The following is a 22,508-nucleotide window of genomic DNA, read 5'->3' as shown; positions in this document are numbered from 1 at the left end:
GTTAAGTTAAAGATGTATTGTTTTTTGTTGAATATGCCATTTTAATGTCATATAATAGAACAAAAATATTTACCTGAAAAAAACTGTAATTGAAAGCAAAATATATAGTCAAGTTGGCTGCCAGTCAATGGGGTTTTAGTTAAATTTAACCATTAATTTTGTCTTTTTTCAAGTGAAAACAATATTTTTTTTCGTTTTTTATCCACATACGTGATTAACTTTATTAACACTACAAAATAACATATTTAAAGTCTGATTTTATTCATGTACATTTTTCATGTTTTTGGGGGACAATACATCTTTAAGGGCGATTGTAATTTCAAACTTTGGCAGCAATTAATTAGCCGACACTTCCGTTTAATTTATTGCAGTAAGACAAACTACCATTATCTAATCAACACAGGAACACGTGAGGAATGTCGCTGAAGCAGCCTGTCAGCCTATTATATCATCTGTATTATAATTTATCAACTACGTAGCCTTTGAGAGGCATCCACATAAAGTTAAGTTAATTTGCATCATCATCTGCTACTGCCTTTTAAACATCCGGTACAGGAGGCGGCTTGGAGAAAGTTGTACGGCTATAAATCGTGGTACTCTTTTCGGTTTCAAACCTGATGCAATATCCGATACATTTGATTATTCTCGAAACAAGTTATACGTTTTAATTTATAGCACTATTCAATTCTAACTTTGAGTTTAGTATGATAGCTAATAGATGTATTCTTATGCATATGATGAAAACAAAATCCAGCGGGCGCTCTGATAAAAATCCTTATTTAGAAGACAAAAAACGTCTACAATAGAGGGCGGTAAAGCAACATTTTCGTTTATCAGAAGTCTCCGAAACAGAAACGTGTGGATATTAAATAGAATGGAAAGACTCGGCATAACTGTAAGATCTTTTTTTTTTCTTGTCGATTTTCTACTCTGTGAGCAGTGAGAACAAATAATTGTTGCATTCAATACCAAACTATCCGTCCGTATGGTCTTTGTACAAAGCGGATCGACTTCTTTTAAAGACAACATTCGGAGTACGGTACTACAGTACTACACAATAAATAAGTTTAAAATATAGACTTTTTAAAATTCAATTATTATGCAATAATATGGGTATATATGCGCATATGTTGCTTTGTTTCATCTTATCTTTCGACAAAACTGGTTACTATGGCTCTATAAGATGATACAAAGCAATATATGCGCATATATACCCATATTATTGCATAATAATTTTATTTTTAAAAAGTCGATATTTTGGCCATTTTTCGAAAAAAATCCCTTTACTATACTGCCCTTGAAAGAACGACTCAACTGACACTTTTTTAGCTTATTGGGCTATTTAGGGAATGATACACCTTGTGGTATATTCAGATATTCAAAATTTTAACTAAAAATATGAAATTTAAAAATCAAAATACCACTCAATTACAAGTGTGTGTTACTATTGTCACCAAAGATTAACTCAACTACAAATGCCATGAAAGACTCACTCAATTGACATATTAACACCTATTATGTCATAGGAAACCCATTCAAGTGCACAACAATGGTGTTTATTGCACAGTAAGCTGTGTACCCAAATGTTGTTGTTTTAAACATAATATAATTTGGTACTGCCCTACAAGTAATTGTCAATAATTATTTTATTCAATACGCACTTAACTTGTTTAGTTATTATTAGAGTATTAATTTTATTTCTTTGAATATTCAGAATTAAATACCCTGGAGAGACAATGAACACCGTAATGATATTATTATTGAATATTCTCCCTCTTAAATGAATACTTAAAACTAAATGTAAAAATACAAGAAACATGAAAAAGAATATTTTAAACTTATTTTTAGTTACAAATCTATGTACACACTAAATATATACAAACAAGTGGGAAATGTGATTGCTAGCAATGTATATAGCCTACGGTAGTGTCTGTAGGCCTACAAAAATAATTCCAAAAATGAATTAATTATAATGTCTTAAAAGGTGTCATTATTTTGTATAACATATATTCTTTTTCATTTTCCTCTAATGAAATAATATTACATATAAAAGGCATTCTTTATAAGCAGAAACCCCAATTAGTCTTAGGCTTAGCTTATACCAAGCCAAAAAACGCCCAGACAGACAATGAGTTTTGAGTGCCTTATATGACGTAGACAAAATTGGCCTAGGAACATAAATCTTTAAAAAAAATCACTATATATAAGTTTTATATAAACTAAAGTCTTATCATCAAATTATTAAGTAATATACATTTTCTTTATATTATGTTTACGTTAAATTAGTACTTTCTTAAAAATACATTTTGTAGTTAAGTTGATTCTTTCATGACAAATGCAGTTGAGTGAGTCTTTCGTGATTTTCTTGTGTATGATTGATCAGTAAAACTGACATATCTAAAATTATAGTCAGTAATTTTAATAAATCTTTCTACACAATAAAGAGTACTTATATGTTCTACTAAAAGGTGTGAAAATCAAAATAATATTATCTACACACGTGAAGAGCTAAAACAATAACACGTTTTGTTGATTATCTCAAAACCTTGTTTTATGCAGTTGAGTAAAGGGATTTTCGAAAAATGGCCAAAATTTCGACTTTTTAAAAATTAAATTATTATGCAATAATATGGCTACCGTATATATGCGCATATATTGCTTTGTATCATCTTATAGAGCCATAGTAACCAGTTTTGTCGAAAAATATATGGGTCGAAATTTTGCCATTTTTGGAAAAAATCCCTGTACTATACTGCCCTGTCATGAAAGAACGACTCAACTGACACATTTTTCAAAAATCACTTTTTAACTTTTTGGGCTATTTAGAGAATGATACACCTTGTGGTATATTCAGATATTCAAAATTTTAACTAGAAATATGAAATTTAAAAATCAAAATACCACTCAATTACAAGTGTGTGTTACTATTGTCACCAAAGACTGACTCAACTACAAATGCCATGAAAGACTCACTCAATTGACATATTAACACCTATTATGTCATAGGAAACCCATTCAAGTGCACAACAATGGTGTTTGCTGCACAGCAAGCTGTGTACCCAAATGTTGTTGTTTTAAACATAAAATAATTTGGTACTGCCCTACGAATAATTGTCAATAATTATTTCATTCAATACTCACTTAATTAAACTTGTTTAGTTATTATTAGAGTATTACTTTTATTTCTGGAATATTCAGAATTAAATACCCTGGAGAGACTATCACCGTAATATGATATTATTATTGAATATTCTCCCTCTTAAATTAATACTTAAAACTAAAAGTAAAAATACAAGAAACATGAAAAACAATATTTTAAACTTATTTTTAGTTACAAATCTATGTAAACACTAAATATATACAAACAAGTGGGAAATGTGATTGCTAGCAATGTATATAGCCTACGGTAGTGTCTGTAGGCCTACAAAAATAATTCTAAAAATGAATTAATTATAATATATCATGTCTTAAAAGGTGTCATTATTTTTTATAACATATATTCTTTTTCATTTTCCTCTAATGAAATAATATTACATATAAAAGGCATTCTTTATAAGCAGAAACCCCAATTAGTCTTAGGCTTAGCTTATACCAAGCCAAAAAACGCCCAGGCAGACAATGGGTTTTGAGTGCCTTATATGACGTAGACAAAATTGGCCTAGGAACATACATCTTTAAAAAAATCACTATATAACTAAGTATTATATGAACAAAAGTCTTATTATCAAATTATTAAGTAATATACATTTTCTTTATATTATGTTTACGTTAAATTAGTACTTTCTTAAAAATACATTTTGTAGTTAAGTTGATTCTTTCATGACAAATGCAGTTGAGTGAGTCTTTCGTGATTTTCTTGTGTATGATTGATCAAGAATGTTATGAAAAACAGTAAAACTGACATATCTAAAATTATAGTCAGTAATTTTAATAAATCTTTCTACACAATAAAGAGTACTTATATGTTCTACTAAAAGGTGTGAAAATCAAAATAATATTATCTACACACGTGAAGAGCTAAAACAATAACACGTTTTGTTGATTATCTCAAAAACCTTGTTTTATGCAGTTGAGTAAAGGGATTTTCGAAAAATGGCCAAAATATCGACTTTTTAAAAATTAAATTATTATGCAATAATATGGCTACCGTATATATGCGCATATATTGCTTTGTATCATCTTATAGAGCCATAGTAACCAGTTTTGTCGAAAAATAAATGGGTCGAAATTCTGCCATTTTTGGAAAAAATACCTGTACTATTTTAGTACAGGGATTTTTTTGAAAAATGCCCAAAATATCAATTTTTTAAAATTCAATAATTATGCAACTAGTTTTGTCGAAAAATAAAAGGGTCGAAATTTGGGCATTTTAAGGAAATGTCCCTTTTAAAAAAATAGCCGATTTTCGACCCTTTTATTTTTTGACATAAATGGTTACTATTGCATAATAAACATGCGCAGAGCCGAATAATGGGTTCTGCGCAGGTCAATTGTGCTATGGTAACCAGTTTTGACATAAATGGTTACTATAGTATAATAAGCATGCGCAGAGGCGAATAATGGGTTCTGCGCATGTCAATTGTGCTATAGTAACCAGTTTTATCGGAAAATAAAAAGGTCGAAAATTGGCCATTTTTTGAAAAAAAGGTCGAAAATTAGCCATTTTAAAAAAAAAATCCATGTACTATAGTACAGGGAAATTTGCGAAATATGGCCGATTTTCGACCCTTTTATTTTTTGACATAAATGGTTATTATTGCATAATAAACATGCGCAAAGACGGATAATGGGTTCTGCGCAGGTCAATTGTGCTATGGTAACCAGTTTTGACATAAATGGTTACTATAGTATAATAAACATGCGCAGAGGCGAATAATGGGTTCTGCGCATGTCAATTGTGCTATAGTAACCAGTTTTATCGGGAAAATAAAAAGGTCGAAAATTGGCCATTTTTTCAAAAAATTCCTGTACTATAGTACAGGGAAATTTGCGAAATATGGCCGATTTTCGATACCTTTATTTTTTAACATAAATGGTTACTATTGCATAACAAACATGCGCAGAGCCGAATAATGGGTTCTGCGCATGTCAAATGTGTTATGGTAACCAGTTTTGACATAAATGGTTACTATAGTATAATAAACATGCGCAGAGGCGAATAATGGGTTCTGCGCAGGTCAATTGTACTATGGTAACCAGTTTTGACATAAATGGTTACTATAGTATAATAAACATGCGCAGAGGCGAATAATGGGTTCTGCGCATGTCAATTGTGCTATAGTAACCAGTTTTATCGGGAAAATAAAAAGGTCGAAAATTGGCCATTTTTTCAAAAAATCCCTGTACTATAGTACAGGGAAATTTGCGAAATATGGCCGATTTTCGATACCTTTATTTTTTAACATAAATGGTTACTATTGCATAACAAACATGCGCAGAGCCGAATAATGGGTTCTGCGCATGTCAAATGTGTTATGGTAACCAGTTTTGACATAAATGGTTACTATAGTATAATAAACATGCGCAGAGGCGAATAATGAGTTCTGCGCATGTCAATTGTGCTATAGTAACCAGTTTTATCGGAAAATAAAAAGGTCGAAAATTGGCCATTTTTTGAAAAAATCCCTGTACTATAGTACTGTACAAGGAAATTTACGAAATATGACCGATTTTCGATCCCTCTATTTTTTTACATAAATGGTTACTATAGTATAATAAACATGCCCAGAGGCGAATAATGGGTTCTGCGCATGTCAATTGTGCTATAGTAACCAGTTTTATCGAAAAATAAAAAGGTCGAAAATTAGCCATTTAAAAAAAAAAATCCATGTACTATAGTACAGGGAAATTTGCGAAATATGGCCGATTTTCGACCCTTTTATTTTTTGACATAAATGGTTATTATTGCATAATAAACATGCGCAAAGACGGATAATGGGTTCTGCGCAGGTCAATTGTACTATGGTAACCAGTTTTGACATAAATGGTTACTATAGTATAATAAACATGCGCAGAGGCGAATAATGGGTTCTGCGCATGTCAATTGTGCTATAGTAACCAGTTTTATCGGGAAAATAAAAAGGTCGAAAATTGGCCATTTTTTGAAAAAATCCCTGTACTATAGTACAGGGAAATTTGCGAAATATGGCCGATTTTCGATACCTTTATTTTTTAACATAAATGGTTACTATTGCATAACAAACATGCGCAGAGCCGAATAATGGGTTCTGCGCCTGTCAAATGTGTTATGGTAACCAGTTTTGACATAAATGGTTACTATAGTATAATAAACATGCGCAGAGGCGAAGAATGGGTTCTGCGCATGTCAATTGTGCTATAGTAACCAGTTTTATCGAAAAATAAAAAGGTCGAAAATTAGCCATTTTTTGAAAAAATCCCTGTACTATAGTACAGGGAAATTTGCGAAATATGGCCGATTTTCGATCCCTTTATTTTTTGACATAAATGGTTATTATTGCATAATAAACATGCGCAGAGCCGAATAATGGGTTCTGCGCATATCAAATGTGCTATGGTAACCAGTTTTGACATAAATGGTTACTATAGTATAATAAACATGCGCAGAGGCGAACAATGGGTTCTGCGCATGTCAATTGTGCTATAGTAACCAGTTTTATCGAAAAATTAAAAGGTCGAAAATTAGCCCTTTTTTTATAAAAATCCATGTACTATAGTACAGGGAAATTTGCGAAATATGGCCGATTTTCGACCCTTTTATTTTTTGACATAAATGGTTATTATTGCATAATAAACATGCGCAGAAACGAATAATGGGTTCTGCGCATGTCAATTGTGTTATGGTAACCAGTTTTGACATAAATGGTTACTATAGTATAATAAACATGCGCAGAGGCGAATAAAGGTTCTGCGCATGTCAATTGTCAAGTCAAGTCAAGTCAAGTCAAGTCAAGTATCATTTATTATCATTTGTTTTAGGAAAAACATAGAAATTCTGTTTGCTCTGTTGGCGGAGCACAATATCCAACGGACACAACACGAACTCAAAAACAAAAACATTACAAAAAAAGTGTCTACATCATATTTAAGGCTCTAATAGATCCTGGAAAGAAACTGTTTGTAAATCGTGCCTTATTGGCCTATAGTAACCAGTTTTATCGAAAAATATAAAGGTCGAAAATTGGCCATTTTTGAAAAAATCCCTGTACTATGGTTACTGTTGCATAATAAACATGCGCAGAGCCGAATAATGGGTTCTGCCTATGTCAAATGTGCTATGGTAACCAGTTTTGAAAAATGGTTACTATAGTATAATAAACATGCGCAGAGGCGAATAATGGGTTCTGCGCATGTCAATTGTGCTATAGTAACCAGTTTTATCGGGAAAATAAAAAGGTCGAAAATTAGCCATTTTTTTTTTAAATCCATGTACTATAGTACAGGGAAATTTGCAAAATATGGCCGATTTTCGACCTTTTATTTTTTGACATAAATGGTTATTATTGCATAATAAACATGCGCAGAGACGAATAATGGGTTCTGCGTATGTCAATTGTGCTATAGTAACCAGTTTTATCGAAAAATAAAAAGGTCGAAAATTGGCCATTTTTTTTAAAAATACCTGTACTATACTATACTATTGACTATTTGACAATTATACAAGACATAATAACATATAACATAATATACAAGACATTACCCTGCTCTTTTATAAACGATATTTTAATGATGTCAATGAACAACTGTCATTCTTTTTCCAATACTAGTGTTTTCTCATTCAAATAAAATACAACTTCTTGACCCGGTTACCCATCTGTAAGAATGTGTATAATATATATAATACATGTATTTACATAATTTTAAAAAGCACTTTTTTTTATTATTATTCTGATATACTACCTACCAATGTTTAATTAATCGTTTATATTATTTTTTTAACGAATAAAAGAATTCCTTATATGGTATCTACAAACAATATGTAGCATTCAATGCCACAATTTAAAATATCACGTGTTTTGATATAAATCATCCATTAGCAATATTAATATACACTGGTATAAATCATTATTATGAATAATAATAATCTACAAGATTTAACGTATTTAAAAATCCATTTTCCGATTATATTTAAAGATTAATATGTTATTTACATGATATTCTTAATCTACTTCTATAGGGAATAGTCCCCTGCTATTATTAGTAGTTATAGCGTAAAAATGAATACAACATTCACAAGTTGACGACTCTGATACACCGCAAAAATAAAAGTGCGCCCCCTATTTTAAACAAACTTTTATAATTGTTTTATTATTAGCATTCTAGAGGGCGCCCTTGGACTTTAACGACACCGTTAATGTATTTATACCTGTTGACATGCTAGACTGGACAACCCTCATTAAAGACACCCTTCTTCAGAGGGACACTTTCTTTTGAAATGAATGAAGGGAAATATGTTGCAAAACTCGGAGCAACCCCTATTCGGTAGACGCAGCAAAAACGTTCATTTAGAATTTAAAAATTATTGATATTGTGCTTCCGCAGCATGGTAGAAATCATCCAGGAAAGAATACAAAAATTCAAACGTAGGCCTCTTATCTGAGTTGATGTCCCAACACTGACGCATTATACCATATAGTTCATCCGGGCAGTCATGGGGCTGTAGCATTCGGTAACCACGTGACACTTGCTCTAGGACCTCTCTATTTACCATACCTGTGAAGACATGAACATATTTCATGCATTGAATTTGATTTTATTTAGAATAGACATGAAGGTTAAACATTAAAAGAATGTTGGTTCGTTTTACGTGGTATACAGTAATACTATTATGTTTTAATCATACTTTTGCCAGGAATGTCAACATCTTTGAAATAGTACTATACCTGGATATGGTACACGTCCTTTTGTGATGACCTCGTAAATAAGAATACCGAATGACCATACGTCGGACTTGATTGTAAATTTACCAAAGTTAATAGCTTCTGGAGCCGTCCATTTTATTGGCATCTTTGCACCTTAAAATATAAAGTATAACATTAAACAATAGTTCTCTAAAAGTATGTTAAACAATGTGATCCTTAGTCACATTCTCATCACATATGTATCTCCCTACGTCCTCTTTATCGTCACCAGCAAAGATGATCACCCCTCGTCATTAAACATGACACGCGTATTTCTCTATAGCCACGCCATTGTCACCAGCATGGTTGGTCACTTCGTCATTAAACATGTGTCTATCTATGTTCACTTCATCGTCACCAGCATGGTTGGTCATCTCCTTGTCACACATGTGCCTCTCTACGTCCTTTTCATGTCACCAGCATGGTTGGACACCCCCTGATCACACACGTACCTCTCTACGTCCTTTTTCATGTCACCAGCATGGTTGGACATCCCCTGATCACACATGTACCTCTTTACGTTCTTTTCATTGTCACGAGCATGGTTGGACACCCCCTGATCACACCTGTACCTCTTTACGTTCTTTTCATCGTCACCAGCATGGTTGGACACCCCCTGATCACACATGTACCTCTCTACGTCCTTTTCATCGTCACCAGCATGGTTGGACACCCCTGATCACACATGTATCTCTCTACGTCCTTTTCATTGTCACCAGCATGGTTGGACACCCCCTGATCACACATGTACCTCTCTACGTCCTTTTCATCGTCACCAGCATGGTTTGGCACCTCGTCTAAAATGTTCTCTCTATGTCTTCGTGGCTTTTTATATTCACGTCATCACTGAATGGTCACATTTAATGATCTCATTACATCATAACTTCATCTTAATCACCACTATGAATGTGAACCTAACCATCCTCCTTATTTCTAAACATTAAATATTTACCTTCTCTCGCAATGTATTCAGTGTCGACAAGTCGAGAAAGACCAAAATCTGCAACCTTACATACTCGATGCTCACCGACAAGTACATTTCTAGCAGCAAGATCACGGTGAACGAAGTGCTGTGATTCTAAGTAGGCCATGCCTTCAGATACCTAATTTGAAAGAACGAGATGTGGTTGGTTCAAGTTCAAGTTCAAATTTATTCACATAATGCAAACATATACAAAATATAAAAGATACAAGTGGTTGGAAATTAAGTAAATAATAGTTGCATTATGCCTGGAGAATACCATTTAAATCCCAAGGGGCTTTAAGCCTGGATCCACCAGAAAGAATAAAAAAGTTAAAAATAATGATAATAAGCATAAGGTGAAGGTTAGCTACTGACAGACAGGGACGGACATGTACGACGATACAAACACGACAAGGACGACAGGAAGGACAAACGGTATTTATATGATTTGCCTAATTAAATTTAATTATAAGTTATTAATATGATCAAAATAATTAATTTACTTTATATTTTGATATTAGATAAGATTTGTAGTTTATTTTTAGAGTATTATTTGTTTTGCTATTAGTTATTGACGGATTAAGAGAGTTCCAGAGTAGGGGACCGGTATGTAGTATAGAGTTAAGTATTTGCTTACTGTTATAGTTTTTGGAAATGTAGTTGTTTGCGTTCCTAGTGTTATATTTGTGTAGTTCGTTATTTTTAGTGAAGAAACCGTTGAAAGTGGATGGTAGTTTGTTATTTGAGTACCTAAATATGAAGAGGGCAGTTTGCAATTTATTAATGTCAAAAATGTTTAGGGTATTTAGGGTGTGAAAAAGAGGTTTAGAGTGGGAGAGGTATTTTGAGAGAGTGCAAATGCGAAGGGCCTTTTTTTTGGAGTTTGAAAAGTTTGTCTATTTTGGTTGTTTCCGTGCTGGTCCATGGACAGAGAGTTCGATGTTTTGAGTTAGTGGCTGCCCATGCAATGTTGCAGTAAGAGAGATGTGGAAGTATTAAAGTATTATATAAAGAAAAAAGAATGTTAGATGGAAGAGTGAATTTAAGTTTATTTAGTATGCCAATAGTTCTTGAAATTTTGTTTGATATGTTATTAATATGGAGATTCCAGTTCAGTTTATTATCAATAATTACACCAAGAAAATGGGTGTGGTCGACTGGTTTGATGGGTATATTATCGATATAGATATTTGTATTTGTAGCATTATTATTGTTTTTATTTCCGGAAAAGTGAATGTAATTTGTTTTGCTGATGGTTAGTGAAAGCTTGTTGATTTTAAACCAGTTTGAAACGTTTCGGATTTCTCGGTTGAAAGTTTGAATTAAAGTGTTAGGATCTGGGCTGGAGAGAAAGATATTAGTGTCATCTGCAAATAGAACATAAGAGAAATAGTTTGAGGCATAAATCAGATCATTTATGTAGATTAGAAAGAGAAGGGGACCAAGAATACAACCTTGAGGAACGCCACATTTAACAGGAAGGATGTCAGAGGAGTGAGAATTAAAAGAAGTGAATTGCATTCTGTCTTGAAGGTAGTTAGTAATTAGGGATAATGGAATTCCACGGATGCCATAGTGATTAAGTTTAGATAAGAGGATTGAATGGTCAATAGTGTCAAAAGCTTTAGATAGGTCGAGGAATAGGCCAATGGTGTGATGTTTTTTTGATAGTGCGACAGAAATTTTATTTTGGATGTCAAGAAGTGCGAGATCAGTGGAGTGTTGTAAGCGGAAGCCATACTGGTTGTTTTGAAGAATGTTGTGGGTAGAGAAGAAATGACTGGTTGAGATGTACAATTATTGTAGCTCTTGGGTCCAATACCTTTGAAGGTATTTATATATGGGCGTAAGAGTTGGAAGGTACATACATAATTTATATAATATTAAAATGTCTTAATGGTAAATTTGCCTACTTTAAGCAATTGAACTTCATTTCCTATGCCTGCGCCTTTGGATTCATTGAAACTATGCTTCTAAGAACAATGACAATAATGATGATAATGTTTATTCAAAAATAGTTAGGTTTACCTGAGCGGTAATATCTATTAATTCGTGCTCTCGTAGATTCTTTCCTTCGCCTTCATGTAGGTAGTCAAGTAGGCAACCGTTTACCATCAGCTCTGTTACAATATAAATTGGTTCCTTAAAAAAACAAAAATAATAAACAACTATACATACCAAATTTTTGGTTATCCGCAACGAAGTTGCAGGATAACCTCTTGTGATTGTACGAAATCATCATCAACATCAACTTTTTATTTCTCTTCTTTCTTTCTGTATGATTTTTGTGGAACGCTTTTCTCGAAAACTTGCAAACATAACATTTTGTAACTTTCTCAACATATCGTCATGCACATGAAGATGTGCAGCGAAGCTTTTCATGATATTTACAATTGCGCAACGTGACCTACGCGCGATTTAACGATTTTGTCGTATTTAACATAGCTCGACAACCAAATAACATTTCAACTTGAAACTTTGCAAAAGTTTAATTTATATCATGCGCTAACTTTCTGTTGAAAAAAAATTGCGTGTTTTACACAAAGTTACGCGCGCACGCGCATATAAAATTTCAAAATGCGCAAAATTAATTTATAATCAACTTTCTACGCGTTTCATGTCGTTTTAAGCATGTCAAAAATTCCCACGCGTGCGCACATTTTTACGTGTGCGGTGCGCACGTAGCATTGAAAACGTATTTTTTTCGCGTGATTTATGTTGTTCCAGCTTTTTCAAGTAATTTTACCAAATTTTAAACAATTTCGACTTAAAGATACGTCATACGAGCACGTCGAATTGGACAATTGGCGCGCGTTTTTTATGAAAAGGTTAAAAAATTCGTTTAAAATATGCCTTTTTTTAAACAGTCGTAATTTCTAAACTAGACGGTCAACTTTTTGTGGATGGCATATTCTGGAAGTAGATGAGTTGTAGATATCGAATCAGGTAGTAATATGGCTAACTGGACATTGTGACGTTATCGTATGGCCACACGAATATAAAATTTAGGATTTTTGTATCTTTCGTCATAGCTCATCAGATTGAATAGAGCGCATCTCCACTTATCCGTTTTCCATTTTCACCCCGATTTTGATATTGTCTAGGTCAATCAAGTATCTTTCGCATGAGTTAAAAATATTTTAATTTTTTTGACGTCATCATGCCTAAAAATTTAAATCACGTGTGGCATTAATTTCATCTTTACAGTAAATTTTAATCTGTTATAGCTCGTAAGAATAAAATGTGATAATCACGATTAAAACTTTTTCTGGAAGCTATTGGATTGTAGATACGAAATTATGTAAAAATGTTGCCAATCTGATGTTATGACATCATCAAATGGCTAGTTAAACAAAAAAGGTCGTATTTTCATCTTTTGCGTCATAATTCATTACATTTAAAAGAGTGCGCATCAATATTTCACGTATTCAAATTTCTTCTACACGCTAATACGTTGTTGCTGAGATAATTTCCTTTCGGAATTGCTACCTTCGCGTTTCATTTTAAAACCGTCAACATGTTATAAATTGCAATAAATAGCGGGTCCCGTAATTTCACCTATTCTACACTGTATGTGTGATATGGATACAGATTATACTGTGTATACTATATATGAATTTAAATAATAAAATTCAGCAATAACAACATATCATATTCTTCAGTTCAGGTCATAATGCCAACGTGAACACTTCCTTTTGTCCTCAACCTATCCCCTTAATGTTAATGTTGCACCACTTGCGCGGCGGATAACCAAACTCGTCAAAGTGACGAGTTACATGTCTAGTTATTCTTAATAATTATGACACACAAAAAAATAGAAAGAACATATTAATAATCAGTTTAGCTTGTCAATTTCTCAAATACCATTAATCTTCTTACACATCATACACTTATGTGGAGGAATGACTGTGCTGAATTGTGGACGACACACAACTACTGTATCTCCCCTAAGCGACAGACAGATAAACTAATACACAAGGGTAGCCCACTCTATTCCCAAAGATGCATTGAATTCTTTAAACGGTGCTCGGCCACTCAACTAGAAATATTGGCATAAACTTTCCATAACACTATCAACTACTAATTTGAACATATAAGCATTATAACTTACTCCATCTGAGCAAACTGCAAGAAGAGATACTAATTTCGGATGACGTAACTGTTTCATTATATTTGCTTCTCTCAAAAATGCAGCCGGATCCATTGCACCTTCTTTCAACGTCTTCACTGCCACCTTTGTCGTATTGTTCCATATACCTTAGTGATAATACATTTAAAAAGTTGTATGATGCAAATGAAAAAAAAAAAGACTATGTCAATTAATATCGACAATGGTATCACTGTATCAAACAATACGTTTAATTGTATAGTCCTAACATTTATTATATTTAAATAGATTCAGCTCTGGTATACTCCTTCGCCTAAATTTTAGTATTGGAAGTTTTACTAATCTAGATTGAAAAGCTAGTCCTCAATTTGAATTGTTAACCTTTCCACTTGGATAACATTAAAGAAAGCTTCCTCAACTAAAATAACATAAGCTTGATTACATTTCGAAATTGGTGTACTATAAATTTTAAATTCAACTTTATTTTGATGAACCAACAACAAAGAAAATCTCACCTTCCCACACTTCTCCAAATTGGCCATTTCCGAGTTTTCGTTCCAGCTTGATGGAACTTCTTGGAATTTCCCAGACGTCTTTGCTAATCTCAAACATTGCAGGCTTTTGGCGGGGACATGGACTAACTAAGCGACACACCAAGCCATCCGCATGAGCTAGAACATTTTAATAATTAAACATTTTAAAAAATAAATTAAAGAATACACAGTGCAGTTCTGATAGTCTGAGGTGGCAAAACATTACAATACAGCCAATTTGCTTGTCGATTTGTAACTTTATGAAGAATTTTGTTTCTTATTTTGAATGGAAATAAAAATATACCACATTGAATGGAATTTTAATAACTGTATAATACTGTATTCTCTCTTCGTATTTTTCTGCTGAAAACTAGAACTTTTTGCGGTTAGTTGTTTTTTAACTATAAACACTTAGAACACATCTTTGCAGTCTCAACTTCCTTCATAGTTTTTTTTACCAAGTTGTCAAGAAATCAGACATATGACGCAGGTTTGCATACAAGTTTCGAATGCACCTAATACATGTATTAAAGTTCATTAGTAATTCAATTTGACAACAAAATTGACGGAAGTTAAGATTGCAAATTCGTGTTAAATACCTCGCTTACTTTGGTAGTGTTTAACGAGCTCCTGTAAAGACCTGAACGTGACTCTTGTACTAATGTAGTAGCCTCCATTATCCAGAGCTCTGATTCTGTAATGCTTGACGTTAAATCCACGGCTGTCGTCATGGTCGAGGACGGAGAGCGAATATGCTCCTGTAAAAAATGTGGACCCCGTTAAAGCTGAACTTGCTAAGTTACTAATTATTACTGATAATTTTGATTGGTTCAATGAAGTATAACCCTCAAGTGAAGTAGACGTTAAATTGTTTTATGATTTAATAGCCTCTGACTAAATTCTCACAATGTGTAGGCCATCATCAACGTTAAAGTGAAGCACGGTTAATGACATTGATGGATATACAGTATAGAACTACTCCCCTTGTGACACTCCTATTAAGGGGACACTTTCCCGTAAACAATCAATGTAGGCCTACTGTATATATTTTAAGACACGGACAACCCTATTACGAAAAGTAAAGGGAAGTATCCATATTCAAACACTGTCGTCACCACAGTGAATGGGTGGAGAACCTTCCTCCATCAATATAATTGGTGGTGTGAATAGTGGTTTCAATCGAATACGAGACATGCTACCTGGGCAAGTTTCACTTCCTCTAACCAGGAAAGTTCCTCTACAGTTTCCAGGAAGTTGCAGCTGTTTCTCTGCGTCTTTTCTCATCAGTCTTTCGAAGAACCAACTGCAATACGAAACAAAAAGTGCATTCTACACATTAAATAACTTTTATTAAAGCTGCGTTCACACTGCGGCTCGGTGGACGGATTAAACAAAATGAAAATGGATTTCGAATTTTGTACAATATGTAGGCAGCCACTGGAATAAACCGTAACGTACTGTAGCTAGCTATGGGTTTTCTCCTCCTTAATCCACCTGTGCCAAACCCGGCTTAACACTGGTTATATACATAATTTTACTATAAACATGGCAGCTAAAAAATAATCATTTTGGTTGTCATATTTCACTTCAATGTATAACGTAGTGATAGCCTACTTACTCTTCAGACTGTAATTTATCCGCCGGCTCAATGTAGTTCCTTGGTACATAACCTTCCCTGCTAGTCTCCAACGAAGTCGCCAACCACCAGTTTGGATCCCTGTACATAACATAAACAAACTTACGATTATTTAACCAACATAAATATATGTCAGACTATACATTCTTGTATTCAATATGTTTAAACATTTTTAAATGTTTAAACATTTTGAAAGTACAAGTAAGATGTATGTATAGAAGATCTGTTACCTGCAATATATTTTGAAAAAATGGGAAACTAAAAACAAAGCAGAAAGAGCGTGAATAAACAGACGAAAATGGAAGACGGTTGTTCACACTGCATAGTCCGTGAAAGGTCTTTTTTATCCAATAAAATGCGTTCTTATATAGATATTCGGTCCTGCGTCATCAAACCTACGTTATGCTATGAAGCACTCACTAGCACTTTCATTTCTAGTATTAAACAAACTGTCATATAAAGAAAAACATACTACTCCTTACCCCTTGTCAGTAATAATTAGTATGTGACCCTTTCTAAATGTTAAATCATCTGCAGTCCTTGCTTCATAATCATACAGTGCCTTAAATCGTTCACCTGTTAACAGAAAATACAATTTTATCGATTATTATATATAAAAAGAAAAAATAAATCCATTATTATATTCCTGTGGAGATCAAACTGCTAAATAAAGCATGCAATACGTTTCTCTACATTTAGGTTTTATTACTTACCTTTTTCCCATATGTGCTCTCAGTGGAAGATATTGTTTTATTAATTTATTAAAGATAATTAGAAAAGATCGCAATCCAAACACACAAAAAATGATATTGACTGTAGAAGTTTTTAAATAAGATAATTATGATGTTTTTATCTGGTGAAATTTGAATTTCTTTAAAATTTCAAATTATGTAGCAATTTCATTTTCTTTATTAAAATTAAACGTGATTTTTACATGGTGATCAATGGAAATGTATTTATTTGTGTGCAGTATTAATAGTCATGCAATTATTAGGACACCGCTAAAGCTTAGTTCACACTTAGTCATTGTGTTGCGTCCAAGTGGAAACGAAGCTTTAGACGAAGGTGTATTCACACAAGTTAAATTGTAGTCATGCACTTATTAGGACACCGTACACCAAGTATGTTCAGGATACTGAATACATGGTAGACACAGGCTTATTGAGATTCTGCGAAAAAATGACTTTCATATTAGGCCTATTGGTTCAATTTTGAGAACGATTGAACAAAATAACAAATATCTTCAATAAATAAAATGATTATGTATTACCTTCAGTTAGTTTAGAATGAGTAGCATGCCATTTAGTAGAAGTAAATGGATAATGTATTTTAATAGAATGAATACGTGATTTCTTTTTAGGTGGAAGAAGTGGTGGAGGAAGGGCAGGTGGAATGTCTGCATGCCGATGCGTGACGTCATCCTTAAGCTGTGTTTCGTCATTCTTGAAGTGATTGTCAACGAATTGAAGATGCGTTTTGTCACTCTGAAGATGCGTTTTGCTATTTTCAAAGTCAGTGTCGTGAACTTCAATTTCTGTTTTGTCATCCATAAGGTCATTGTTTCGAACCTGAAGAGTGTCGTCATCATTAAGGTGTGTATCACCATGTTTAAAATGAGTGTCGTCATCCGCAACATGCGTTCTATCATGCTCCAGATGAGCGTCGTCATCCGCAACATGCGTTCTATCATGCTCCAGATGAGCGTCGTCATCCACAACATGCGTTACACCATGCTCATGATGAGTGTCGTCATCTGCAACATGCGTTCCATCACGGTCAAGGTGAGTGTCGTCATCTGCAACATGCGTTCCATTATTCTCAAGATGAGTGTCGTCATCCGCAGCAAATGTTCCATCACGCTCAAGATGAGTATCGTCATCTGCAACATGCATTCCATCATTCTCAAGATGAGTTTCGTCATCCGCAGGATGCGTTCCTCCATCATGCTCAATATGAGTGTCGTCATCAGCAGAATATGTTTCATCACGCTCAAGATGAGTGTCGTCATCCGCAACATGCGTTCCACTATCATTCTCCAGATGAGTGTCATCATCGGCAGCATGCGTTCCATCATGCTCAGTATGCGTTTCGTCATCCACAACATTCTTGTTATCATGCTCAAGATGCGTGTCGTCATGCTCAAGATGAATGTCGTCATTCGCAACATGCGTGCCGTCATTCTCACCTTGCACAGTGATTTCCGTGACAGGGACCGGTGGTTCGGTTCCGTCTCGGTCTATCATTATCTCTTCGGGCGGTTGTCGTTTACCTTTTTGTCGTTGTGCACCCTTTTGTTTTTGCTTTCTAGTCTTTGACACTCCAGACGCTGATATGGTAAGTGTTGTATTCCCATCGTCATGGAAACCAGCATTGTTATCAGCTATTGCACTTTCTTTGTTCCCCATGGCTTATTATTTTACCTGAAAAGAAATAAGTTTAGACTATAAATTATAGTAATATCATAGTACACATACAAATATCATTAGGTAATTGTGTATAACGCTATTAATATCATTTTATGGATGATGAACACAATTTTTGAAGCAGAGAATATTTACAAAAAGAGCGACCTTCTACTGCCGGAAAAATGTGTCATATCCGTATCTGAATTAAAGCTTATTAAAATGATTCAGTGACAGAACTTTTTATTACCACAATATATGTATTAGACCTGCAGGTCTATTTATATTTTGTAGGCCTAGATGTTAACATACATATTATATAATATATTTTACATACTAATTCTAGTAAATAAGTATAATGTAAATGTGCTTATAAGCAACGTTGTAATTGATTTTTTTCCATTAAAGTCTCCTGACGGGCGAATTGCACGACTCACGGAACAGGCATGTAGAGACCAAGCTGTAGTTTTTCTCTTTTTCCAGACTCAACGTATACTATATTTTATTATTATATAATAATAATAATAATAATAATAGTTCATTCTTATATAGTGTATATAAGAAAGCTCTCAATGGGCTGCACATTATTACCCATGTCATTGTTTTTTTTTCAAAGACGTATGGAAAACATACTACTACCATGATAATAATGCATCTAGTAATCAGCGCAAAGTGTCTTGATTATATAGCCTACTCATGATACCTACCCTGCTAACTTGCATGTGTAGTACTTGTTTAAATATTGTTTTAAGTGTTTCATTCACCATAAACCATTTTTTTACAGAAATGATGACAACAATCAATACAATAAAACTGTTCATCGGAAATGACATTCGTTATACGGTAATGAATTAATGTTATCCACTTACGATGCTGACAGATCGTCCATTGTTTTTAAAAGTTTCAGTTGGTCTTATGTGATGACATTGGACATTTTTCTGTATGTGTTATATTTCTTCTAACATGTAGTTTTATCGTATATTGTCCATATATCCATACATGCTTAAAGCTATGTCTACACTATAAAACTGTATGTGACAAAATGTGATGTGCCCATATATGGACATGATGACATCATTTCACTGCAATATTTGGGCGTATCACAAATTGTTTGTTTGTGTGTCAGATGAAGATGAACGCCTCGATATTAATGAAAGGATTTACATAATGTCATTAATGTATTTGGCCAAAACCAATTTCAATAACGTTACAAAATACAAAAGTATAAAAAACAAGTAAATTATTTTTAGAATGGTAGTTAATCTTTCCTAAGATACTAGCAAATAAATTAGTATGTAGAGATACAGTACTGCGAATTTGGTATTAAAATGGTGTAAAACTTCAATCAACTTAAGTATGAAGTATAAAATACAGTTATATAAATTTAGCAAAATGTCGTCATTGATTGTATCATTTAATTGGACCTATCTCATCCTTCATCTTTTGCTGAAACTAAGGAAAGTAGATTTTTGTAACTTCATTATTATAAACTATTTTGGTCGATACAATGATTTTTTCCAGTTAATACTTATACGTCTATTATGACAATATAATATATATTATCATTATTATTATAATATTGTGATAACATTGAAATACTTATAAAGTTAGGCCTAAAAGAAATCGAGATAGTAAATAATGAAATCTCTTAGCTTTCGTGGCATTAGATTATATTAATGGTTGTACTTACTATTCTCTCGGTTTCTCTTTGTAAATCGTGCGACTTATGTTTTGGTATCGTTGAACATTATAGTATATGTATTTAGTTATAGTGAAACAGATAGGTAGACAGAATAGGCTGTATTATTAATTAAATTGATATCTAATTAGTAATACTAAATGCGTATTTGGTATTGTTTTATTTTCAATATTGGCTGGTAATTACACAATTAAAAGAACGTCATGGATTCTAACGTCATCTGTAAAAAAAATCTTGTTTTAGAAGGGAAATAATTTAAAATTATGCTGTCAGAGCAACTTTCTGGGCTATTGATTTTTTTTTTTCATTTATTATTATAATTTTATTTTTCTGCAGTTATTTACAGTGAAGGGACATTCCCATGAAACGAATGAGATGCACTATTAAGTTTTAACACTCAGCTAACCTTATTTAGTGGACACGTTTTTGGGCCCAAAGGTGTACCTCTAATATAGGATTTACCGTAGTTGAAATTGTTTGGTTTCGCTTAGTTTGACTTTACTACAATCCTGTATCACTGACACCGACTCAAAAGTGAAGTCAATAATATGAAGGGAGAATTCACCTTTGAAGTAGGACCTTTTCCAATGTATATCCACATAGGGCATTGCCCAGTGACATGGTAAAGTATCTAAAATATAGACATAGTCACAACAGTCACAAACATGTGTCACATTTGGCGCATGTATTGTGTTAAGGTTGACTTAGGCTTATGGACTATGACACAGGTGTCACATGTGTTACAGGTGTGATACAAACTATCAGTAACGAATCGGCTAATTTTCTGATTCAATAAATACAGAGAAACATTCTTTTTGACATCATAACTTTCAGTAAGTATACAAAACAGACCAAATATGGCAATAATTTTCTACTATTTTATATTACAAAAACATATGTATATTCATTGAATGAGAATATAAAGTTAATTAATTATTTAATAAAAATGTTGATGATTAGAAAAATAATAAGAAAATGATATCCCAATGCATGATGGGAAAGGAGTTTTTACCTTAAATAACGTATTTGTATGAGTAATCAATCTTCAATTAGGATAAGTGAATTTTAGGAAATGAAAACGAGTGATAATTAGCTAACAAGAAACTCCGTTAACGCCTTTTAATGATAACGATATAACATAATGAACGATAAAATTAACAAAAGAGCCATAAACAAAGCATAAAAGAGCAACGAAATAAAATTGTATTCAGTTTAGTACACAATAGAAAGCAGCGGTGAAATTAAGTGTGTGTTTTTATGAAAGTAATTATGAGTTTTGAATGATATTAAGGCAAATTGATTCTGGCTAGGAAAAGGAAACCGCCATGAAATATCAGACCGCTTTATAATTTAATAATTATAAACTTCCTGTATCAACTTTATATCAATCTACATAGGTCTAAATGCTAATTTCTTGATAAATGTATAAGATATACCCGATTAAAAATAATAAATACACGTTTAAATGCTACAACACACTCAAAATGCATATTTATTATTAGAACGATAGTAATTTCTAAAGTTCAACAAGTTTAGTTTCAGAGATCTTACCTTGTGAATTTCAGTGAGTAAATATCCAATAACAGTTAACTATCTAGAAAAGCACTCCACCAACAAAATATTAGTAAACCTATCCAAAAGTATAACAAAGGTCGTATGTTTGAACATATATATCCAATGTTTCTTGTACGTTCACCATTTTAACGTTCTAAGTGTAACTGCCATATTCATTTGCTCGTCTCGCACTTGTTTCCGAAGTAAAATGAAGAAAAACGGGACTTAGTGCTTCCGGGTTATGAGACGTCACACACGAGTAACCCCGGATGACCTTTAAAAGAGTGTAGGCCTAAAAGATCCATTGAATTTACTGTTTAAAAAGCAACAAAGACAAAAAAACTAAACAAATATAACCAGTATAATCAGTGTCAGCAAAAAAGTCCACTTGTTGTCCTAAGCATGATATGTTTGGAGTATAAGTGCAATTTGTGAGAACCTAGCAGCTCCATTTGTTAAAATGTCATTATCTGAGACCCGAATATGAGTAGAGTGTTGTCAATGCGCGACATATGCATTCATGACGGTATGAATTGCAACGATAGCTTAGCCATTTTTTAAATTAACTTAATCCTCTAAATATCATAACAAAAAACAACTTCGTAGAAACCCAAGCTAGAGTTGAGAATAGGCCTACTCATAACAAAGCACTTACCCGTTACGTCACAAAGTACATTATAACTCAACAGCTGACAATAGTCCGTGTATTATACGCGCTTAATATTACGTAATT

At 33.2% G+C, this 22,508-nt stretch overlaps 1 protein-coding gene across 2 annotated transcripts; it reads right to left on the bottom strand.

Moving 5' to 3' along the window:
- Positions 1–7,683: 7,683 nt before the first annotated feature.
- LOC140062443 (tyrosine-protein kinase Yes-like) lies at positions 7,684–21,928 on the bottom strand. Of its 2 annotated transcripts, XM_072108665.1 has the most exons (12): positions 21,773–21,928; positions 18,306–18,540; positions 16,603–16,696; positions 16,103–16,201; positions 15,684–15,787; positions 15,093–15,242; positions 14,467–14,622; positions 13,955–14,100; positions 11,872–11,985; positions 9,832–9,982; positions 8,862–8,993; positions 7,684–8,691 (listed from the first exon to the last, which is right to left on the bottom strand). In XM_072108665.1, exons 2-12 carry the CDS (start codon positions 18,523–18,525, stop codon positions 8,498–8,500), a joined length of 1,560 nt encoding a protein of 519 aa, XP_071964766.1. In that variant the 5' UTR covers positions 18,526–18,540; positions 21,773–21,928; the 3' UTR covers positions 7,684–8,497. The 2 variants fall into 2 exon arrangements, with proteins under 2 accessions (XP_071964766.1, XP_071964765.1); XM_072108664.1 differs by lacking the exons at positions 18,306–18,540; positions 21,773–21,928 and adding an exon at positions 17,466–18,273.
- Between the last annotated feature and the right edge of the window lie 580 nt (positions 21,929–22,508).

The sequence above is a fragment of the Antedon mediterranea genome, chromosome 11, assembly GCF_964355755.1.
Source record: "Antedon mediterranea chromosome 11, ecAntMedi1.1, whole genome shotgun sequence".
Classification (NCBI taxonomy): Eukaryota; Metazoa; Echinodermata; class Crinoidea; order Comatulida; family Antedonidae; genus Antedon; species Antedon mediterranea.
This window is presented reverse-complemented; position numbering and strand designations above follow the sequence as displayed.

Coding starts and splice junctions, on each gene's coding strand:
- LOC140062443 (XM_072108664.1), bottom strand. CDS start 18,012: ATGCATGTTGCAGATGACGATACTCATCTTGAGCGTGATGGAACATTT. Junction 15,243..15,683: donor AGGAAGTGAAACTTGCCCAG/GTAGCATGTCTC, acceptor CATTTTTTACAG/GAGCATATTCGCTCTCCGTC. Junction 8,994..9,831: donor TGAATACATTGCGAGAGAAG/GTAAATATTTAA, acceptor TTATATTTTAAG/GTGCAAAGATGCCAATAAAA.